The sequence below is a fragment of the Trachypithecus francoisi genome, unplaced genomic scaffold (genome assembly GCF_009764315.1).
Source record: "Trachypithecus francoisi isolate TF-2019V2 unplaced genomic scaffold, Tfra_2.0 Lachesis_group11, whole genome shotgun sequence".
Lineage (NCBI taxonomy): Eukaryota > Metazoa > Chordata > Mammalia > Primates > Cercopithecidae > Trachypithecus > Trachypithecus francoisi.
In genome coordinates this window covers 23,506,804-23,515,808 of record NW_022681456.1, presented here as the reverse complement: position 1 = coordinate 23,515,808, position 9,005 = coordinate 23,506,804, and the positions used below count along the sequence as shown (strand labels likewise).

The window sequence follows — 9,005 nt, the reverse complement described above, 5'->3', positions numbered from 1 at the left end:
TACCTGAAGCCAACATGCCTAGTCTTTTTCAGTAATATGAGCCAATGTGTACTCAGACTTGCTGTCACAAGTCTGTGCCCCCCAAACCATGACTAATATGGGGCCAGGATATTTAAGATAATTAAGAGGATAATTAAGAGTGCCAACTGTATAGAATCCCCATGAGACTTCAATGAGGTGCTATATATAGAAGAAGTAAGATCAAGCCTGGGACACTCGAAGGGTTCAGTGAATGCAGGTGAATTTTTATCATTTGTTGGAAGTATTTACCTTCAAAAAGACAGAAGAGACCTCCTGCAGAACGGAGCAACTGGGGTGGGGAAGATGGTAAGAGTTCATGGCAAAGGAAGGTTAGCTTGGCATCTTTGGAGAGGGATGATATCTGAATTCAAGTCCACACTCATCAGGTAGCTGGGTGACCTTGAACAAGTCACTTCATCTCTGTGTCTTGTTCAAGAAGGGAAAAAACCCTCTTATTCTTTACCTTCCAGGATTACACAGAAGATGAAATGAGATCATGTGGGCAAAGGGCCTGGGGTTTTGGAACTACTGCCTCAGGTTCAAATCCCACTTCATCTCCTTATCAGCTGTGTGACCTTTTGCAGTGTCCGTGCCTCCTCAGTCTTAGAGAGACTGAATGGCAGTGTCAGACACAGTAGGCACTCCACAACTGGTAGCTGCGATGATAACCTGAAGAGCGGCTAAAGGAACCAAAGTGCTCAGTCTTGGAGAAGGGCACACAGGGCAGGGGAAGGGAGAAGGGCATCAGATACTAAACTAAGGATGCTGCTTTTTTACAGTCTTCAGAGACGACGAACCTCCTGTCACAGGGAGTATGCAAATAGAGAGGTGAAGGCTTGGTGGTGAAAAGGGATCAAGCTTGGATATAGGGTGATCATTTATCCAATTTGGGATAAATTAATAATTCCCAAATACCAGTCATTTCTAGAACATAGTCATCATTTTCTCCATGAACATTTATTCATTTAATATAGTTCCTTAAATCATCTAAGTATTCTTTTTTATAGGCTACATTTTTATTATTAAATGATTTTATTGTAAACTACACTTGAGACCACTACTTTATCTAGAAAACTGTATCGTTTGCCATAAAGAGAAGGCTTTATTATTCTAAAAATAAGATGAAGTTAAAATGTTTTTTATTTTATTATTTTTTTGAGACAGAGTCTCCCTCTGTCACCCAGGCTGTAGGGCAGTGGCGCGATCTCGGCTCACTGCAACCTCCACCTCCTAGGTTCAAGTGATTCTCCTGCCTCAGCCTCTTGAGTACCTGGGATTACAGGTGCACACCACCATACCCAGCTGATTCTTTTATTTTATTTTATTTTATTTTATTTTGTAGTTCCTAAGTCCTTATGGTCTTGAACTCCTGACCTCAGGTTGATCCACCTGCCTTGGCCTCCCAAAGCGCTAGGATTACAGGCATGAGCCACCATGCCCAGCCACTAAAAATGTTTTTAAGTTCTTCCTAGATACCATGTCCTTCCAGAGGTTCTGAGCCTAAGGCTTCTCTCTATTTGAAAACAAAGATTAGTGAATGTTGGGAAGGCATTTAAATACAGAAGCACCATACTGAGACCTTGATACAGTCAGGGAATACAGAGAACTGAAAAGAGAATATGGGTTTTGTTTTGTTTTGTTTTTTGAGACGGAGTCTGGCTCTGTTACCCAGGTTGGAGTGCAGTGGCCGGATCTCAGCTCACTGCAAGCTCCGCCTCCCGGGTTCCTGCCATTCTCTTGCCTCAGCCTCCCGAGTAGCTGGGACTACAGGCGCCCGTCACCTCGCCCGGCTAGTTTTTTGTATTTTTTTAGTAGAGACGGGGTTTCACCGTGTTAGCCAGGATGGTCTCAATCTCCTGACCTCGTGATCCGCCCGTCTTGGCTTCCCAAAGTGCTGGGATTACAGGCTTGAGCCACCGCGCCCGGCCGAGAATATGGGTTTTTTAAGTGTGATCCTATGTCCATTGTATCACCTGAGAATATTCTGGCATACCACCAGTGCATGTCCCACACTTTCAGAACACTGGGAAAGGTCATCTTTAAGATTTTACTGCAACAAACAAAATCCCAATGACTTGTAGATTTTTAAGTTTCCCCAAACAGCTATTGAGTCATAGTTAATATCCAAATCATCAAATATTTAGAAAAATCACAGTTGGAAAAACTTACTACATGGCTAAAAGTGTACTCATAGGAAAATTCATAGCCAAAATTATTTCCTTATAAAAAAGTACAAATAATTAGCTGGGAGATAGTGGCACGCGCCTGTAATCCCAGCTACTCAGGAGGCTGAGGCAAGAGAATTGCTTGAGCTTGGGAGGTGGACGTTGCAGTGAGCCAAGATCGTGCCACTGCACTCCAGTCTGGGCTACAGAGTAAGACCCTGTCTCATACAATGAAATAATGAAAGTAAATTAATTAAACACTCACCTTAGAAGTTACTGAGTCTCTTTGAGTTGGGAGGGTGTTTTGATTTTGTTGGCAGGCCCACCCCATCTGCCCCTAGAGAAGTGACCTCGTCACAGACCCAGAATGAGCCACAGCCATTCTTGGTGACAATGTTGGGGTGAAGGGTGGACATTTTCAAAAAGGACTGTAGTAGATGCTGCTGGTTGCCTAGGCAACATCAATTCCCACATCCTCTCTTTCTCATAGAACCCAGACCTGGCTGGAGTCACTTCCTTCCTCCATATTGCCATCTCCTTCTTTAGGCCAATTGCTGTTTCCTGCCTGCTGATTGGCTGAAGTGTGGGACACATGACACAATTCTGGTCAACAATACAAGAGGAGAGGCCAGCTAGGACACTTCAGGGAAAAAGAGAAAGAAAGAGCTGTCTTCGCTTCTACTGAATGAGGCTGAATCTGGATGTGATGTCTGGATCAAGGGCGCCATCTTGTGTCCTTGAGGAAAGCTGGCGTGACAAAAAAGCCAGCACACCAGGCATGCGTTGCCTTGCACAGCGCCTGACGCATGGTTGGAATCCATACTTAAATGCTGAAGGAATACATGAGGGACAGAACTGGGTCCTTAATGAATCACAGAGACCAGCCTTAATATCCTCCCTAACTTGGGACATCCTGCTATCTGATACAGTAAATATTCTTTTTTTTTTCTGCCAGTGGAAGTTTTCTGTTACTTGCTGTCCAAATCACATAAATACGTGAACACTACAACCACAATTCTCTCTTCTTCCTTACTGATTTGGGTATTGATTATGATTCAACTGCTGCCTGGGGGAATTTTTTTTTTTTTTAGGCAGAGTCTCACTTATCACCCAGGCTGGAGTGCAGTGGTGCAATCTCAGCTCTCTGCAACCTCCACCACCGTCCCCTCAACTACCCCCAACGGAGCTCAAGCAATTCTCTCACCTCAGCCTCCTGAGTAGCTGGAATTACAGGGGTGCCCCATCACACCCAGCTAATTTTCATATTTTTAGTGGAGACAGGGTTTCACCACGTTGGCCAGGCTGGTCTGGAACTCCTGACCTCAAGTGATCTGCCCACTTCGGACTCCCAAAGTGCTGGGATTACAGGTGTGAGCCACCACGCCCAGCCTGCCTAGGGGTTTTAAAGGGTCCCAGGAATCACTCAATCATCACAAAGCCTGTGCCCATTTTACAGATAAGGAAACTGAGGCTTGGAGCATTTCTAATCTACCCACAAATACCCGGAAGAGTTCCTGAGGCAAGACTCAAATCAGTTCTCTTGAATCCAAATCCAGAGTTTTTTTTTTTTTTTTTTTTTTGAGACAGAGTTTTGCTCTTGTCACCCAGGCTGGGGTACAATGGTAAGATCTTGGCTCAATGCAACCTCTGCCTCCCAGGTTCAAGTGATTCTCCTGCCTCAGCCTCCCAAGTAACTGGGATTACAGGCAGGCAACCACCACACCTGGCTAATTTTTGTATTTTTAGTAGAGACGGGGTTTTGCCATATTGGCCAGGCTGGTCTCAAACTCCTGACCTCAGGTGATCTGCACTCCTCAGCCTCCCAAAATGCTGGGATTACAGGCATGACCCACTGCACCTGTCCCAAATCCAGAGCTTTGTAGGACATTCCCCGACATGCCAACGTCCCCCCCTCACTATCTCTGCTCCTTTCAAGAGCACCCGAGGCAAAATAGGCCCCCTCCTTGTCCCAAACAACCAGCTGTAAGGGAAGATCCAGGTGGCCATCTTGTCTTCTGACCAACCCAGGGGAAGAGCCCAACAGCAACAACTTAAGTAAGAGTGTTTTCACTTCAGTCAGAGTAGAGGAAAAGGAAAAGTGTTTCTCTCTCTGCCCCAGACCTTCTGCCCTTCTCGGAGTTGAGCCCCAGGGGCTCAGTCACTTGGCTACTCCTTCCCAGAGCCTGGCCTAAGGGAAAGATGTTTGTCTACAGCCTCCGAAGAGCTGAACTGCCACTCTTAGCTGGGGTTCCCTGTGGTTCTGGGGAGGTTCACCAGGAAGCACCCTGTCACCCAGATATGGGGACTGGCTCAGGCGCAGCCTTCGACACAACCCATCTAAGCAGAATGGCTTTGGGGATGCCTGTTCAGAGCGCTGGCTGAGGACCCCGTCTGGGTGTGGGAACAGATAAAAAATCATGGAGCCCTGGGAAGAACTGGGCTATCCTGGACCACGAGGGGTACAATCTGCTCCTGGAGAGCAATTTAGAAGGAGGTCAGGGGTTGGAGCCCCCTGGCCAGACTTGGTGATAATCTGAGTCCTCCCTCCTGCTCATGGAGCTTGGTAGACTCATGTCCCTCCTGCCACTGACTCTCCCCCTCTGACAGATGAAGAGGTGGAGGCCCAGAGAGGTAAAGTGACTCAACCAACATTCCCTGAACCAAATAACCCATTGCCGATGCAAATCCAGGACTGCTCAACCCAAGCCCCGTGCTATTTTCCACTGCAGCTGCCCTTGGCCTTGGTCTCCTCCCAAAACCAAGCTCTTCTCGACTGAAGCTTCAGAAGGATGTGAGATCCCAGCCCCAGGCTGGACCCGAAGCTGGGAGACCGTGGGAAACTCTAGCTGGCTGTGGCTTCCTTGGCTTTGGGGTGGGGGCAGCAGGGCGGGTGTTTGTGGGGTCCCTCCTCATGCCAGGAGATCTGGAGCTGCCTCAGAACTTCATTGGTGTTGGGTGTGACCCCAGGCGGATGGCTGCCCTGGTAAGGTGATATGGTTTGGCTGTGTCCCCACCCAAATCTCTTGAACTATAGCTCCCACAATTCCCACGTGTCGTGGGAGTGACCTGGTGGGAGGTAACTGAATCATGGGGGCGGGTCCTTCACGTGCTGTTCTCGCGATAGTGTCACAGGATCTGGTGGTTTTATAAGGGGAGTTTCCCTGCACAAGCTCTCTTCTCTCTTGCCTGCTGCCATGTAAGACGTGCCTTTCACCTTCTGCCATGATTGTGAGGCCTCCCCAGCCACATGGAACTATGAATCCATTAAACCTCTTTTTCTTTATAAATTACCCAGTCTCGAGTATGTCTTTATCAGCAGCGTGAGAACAGACTAATACAGAAGGGAAGAGGGTCAGCCTCACCTCTGGCTCATGGCTCACAGCTCCAGGTGGCATGCAAGCCCGTGGACAGACACAGGCAGGCAGTCCTCAAGGAGGCACCATCCCACTCAGCCAGCAACACCATGACCCCCACCCACCCTAGCTCCACAAGCACTGCCAATATGCCCCTGCCACCATGGTCCTCACCACAGCAACCCGCGTGCACACCCAGTACCCCTGCTGACACTCCGGGCTCACCCACTGCTACGCCTGCTCTGTGCTGCCTGGCAACCGTCCTCCCCACCTCCCTGCAGCACTCCCAGCATGACTGTTCCCTGATGAGCAGCAGAGCCCCCACACCTGCATCGTCAACCCCCAGCCAGCATTACTCTCTGCTGCCCAAATGTACTGTCTCCACGGGGATCATTACCCCCAGCCAGCACTACTGTCACCCCCACCAGCATCACTCTTGCCCTGCCAACTTGACTCTCCCTGACCAGCATTATTACCCCCACCAGCATCACCCTCCTCCCCTCCCTCCACCCCCACCTTCCCTACAGCCACCTCAGCCACCTCTCAGGCCACCATCACCATCACAACCACCCAGTCCAGCCCCCAACCACCAACACTCTAAATGCCTCCAGGTCAGTGCTTCTGCCCTCACTCTCACCCCTGCCCCTGGCTTCCCCCAGGCATTTCCTAGCTCTCCCATCTCCTTCGCTGTAGTCTCATGCCTGTTACCATCCCTCCCACCCCCACCATCGTCCTGCCATCTCCACCATCAATGAAAAAACATTTATTGAGCACCAGCAAATCCCAGACACTCTACAGAACATACAGAAGGCACGGCCCCACGCCGAGGGCCACAGCCCCCTTGCAAAGCTGCCACGCTGCCAAAAATGGTGGCACATGCAGCTCAGGCGCGGGTTGAGGCTGGGGCTTGGCTGGGCAGTGCACTTGGAACGGGGTCCTGAGGCCTCTGCCAGGTTCCAGCTGGGGCGGGGGTCACGTCGCTTCCTGAGAGCAGAGCAAATAAATAATGGAGAGGCAGGGGCAGGGGCCTGAGCCCTGTGGTGGAGGGGCTCTGGCATTGGCTTATGTGACTCCATAGGAGCAAGACAGGTGGCCGGGAGCCCCCACCCCAGGGTGGGGAGGCAGAGCCTGGGGACCAGAGGGTCCTGGGGCCTCCCTGGCACCTCCACTGGGCCCTCGCCTCTGGGGCCAAAGCAGGGTGTGGGGGGACACCCCAGAAGGCACTGCTGAAATGCGGCTGGACTAGAAATGGATGGGAAGAGAAGTTGGGGCTGGGCTGCAGTCCCTAGAGCGGGGCGTCATCAGTCCTCCACTTGGGGGGGTAACCCTGCTGGTGGCCGTCGCAGCGCGGGTTCCCCATGCTGTCCAGAGGCACCACCACCTCGTCCGGGTTCGAGTTCTTGTTCAGTTCCACCACGCGGGGTACCACCGAGGACCAGCGATCTGCACCGCGAGCACATCAGAGGGAGGGGTTGGGGGTTGGTGGAGAGACAGTGTGCATATATTGAGTGCCTACTGTGTACTGGGCACTCCACAGTGCTCTGAAGGGGTGGGGGGTATGTGTGACTATGCTCCTTTTACAGAGGTTGAAACTGGGGCTCAAGAGAGGTCAAGGTGCCTCCCCAAGAGAGAACGGAGGAACCAGGATTCAAGCTTGGAGCCGAATGCCCTGAGTGCCCGTGTCCTCTCCAGCTTCATCTCGCATGCTCACGGCTTACTGGACAAACAGGAAGGTTTTCTCCACACGGGGATGGCTGAGGAGCTCGTCCTCCCTCCCCAGGCCAGCTCATGTCAACAGTAGGGAGGTCCAGGATGAAACCATGTAGGTGAGGTACCCCAGGCACTCACGGGCAGCAGAGGAAACTCAGGGGCACACTCTCTCATTCTGCAGACACAGACACTGAGTCCCAGAAAGGAGCAGGACTGCTCAAAGCAAATTCGTGATGAGAAGGGACTGGGGCTCCCCTCTGCACCCACCCTTCCACTCACCCCTGCGGAGGCGGCCCACGGTGTGTGAGAAGCCATAATACTGGTAGGTCTCATTCTTGCCCGGGTCCTCGTTGATGATGCCCAAGTTCTGGTTCCAGTGAGACCAGTTCACCTCATCCACCCTGGTGGGGCCCAAGCAGAGGGTCATGGGGAGCCCCAAAGAGATGTTCCCCATGCCACCATCCCCCACACACCCTCCTTTTTTTTATTATGGTAACATTTACATAACAAAGCTGGGCGTGGTGGCTCATGCCTGCAATCCAGCACTTTGGGAGGCCAAGGTGGGTGGATCATTTGAGGTCAGGAGTTCAAGACCAGCCTGGCCAACATGGTGAAACCCCACCTCTACTAAAAATACAAAAAAAAAAAAAAATTAGCGGGGCATGGTGGCAGGCGCCCACCGACCCAGGAGGCTGAGGCAGGAGAATCGCTTGAAACTGGGAGGCGGTTGCAGTGAGCCGAGATCACACCACTGCACTCCAACCTGGGGGACAGAGCACGAGACTCCATCTCAAAAAAAAAAAATTGGTGTGTGTATGTGTGTGTGTGTGTATACACACACACACACAAAATTGCCATCTTAATCATTTTTGAGTATACAATTCAGTGGCATTAAGCACATCCACATTGTGTGACCATCACTGCTGTCTATTTCCAAAACTCTTCCATTTCCCCAAGCAGAATTTTTTTTTAATCCTTCTTTTGAGACAGGGTCTCACTCCGTTGCCCAGGCTGGGGTGCAGTGTCACGATCACAGCTCACTGCAAACTTGACCTCCCAGGCTCAAGTGATCGTCCCACTTCAGCCCCCCGAGTAGCTGGGATTACAGGCATATGCCACCACACCTGGCTAATTTTTTTAAATTTTTTTTGTAGATACGGGGTTTCACTATGTTAATCTTGAACTCCTGGGCTCAAGCAATCCTCTTGCCTTGCTTCCCAAAGTGTTGGTACTACAGCCACCACACCTGGTCCAGATAATATTTCACTGTACGCATAACCCACATTTTGTTTATCCCCTCATTTGTTTTGACATATTATCTTTTTTTTTATTTTTTACATATTATTGTATCTATTCATTTTTGTTTGTTTTGAGACAGAGTCTTGCTCTGTCCCCCAGGCTGGAGTGCAGTGGCACAGTCTTGGCTCACTGCAACCTCCACCTACCAGGTTCAAGCAATTCTCCTGCCTCTCCTGAGTAGCTGGGATCACAGGTGCCCGCCACCACGCCCGGCTAGTTTTTGTATTCTTAGTGGACATGGGATTTCACCATGTTACCCAGGGTAGTCTCAAACTCCTGACCTCAAGCAATCCTCCTGCCTTGGCCTCCCAAAGTGCTGGGATTACAAGCGTGAGCCACCACACCCAGCTAGGATTTGAGCTTTGGATTCAAACTGAACAGAGGCTGTGGGTGGTGGCTCACACCTGGAATTCCAGCATTTTGGGAAGCTGAGGTGAGAGGATTGCTTGAGACCAGG

At 50.5% G+C, this 9,005-nt stretch overlaps 1 protein-coding gene across 1 annotated transcript in view; it reads right to left on the bottom strand.

Annotated features, from left to right (window-relative positions):
- Positions 1-6,280: 6,280 nt before the first annotated feature.
- The window catches only part of TRPV4 (transient receptor potential cation channel subfamily V member 4), a 50,593-nt gene continuing 47,868 nt past the window's right edge, over positions 6,281-9,005 (bottom strand). Inside the window, exons 15-16 of the mRNA XM_033220680.1 lie at positions 7,529-7,650; positions 6,281-6,982 (exon numbers count right to left, since the gene is read on the bottom strand). Coding sequence (XP_033076571.1) covers positions 6,825-6,982; positions 7,529-7,650 — 280 coding nt within the window. The 3' untranslated portion in view covers positions 6,281-6,824. The remainder of the gene's footprint in view (positions 6,983-7,528; positions 7,651-9,005) is intronic.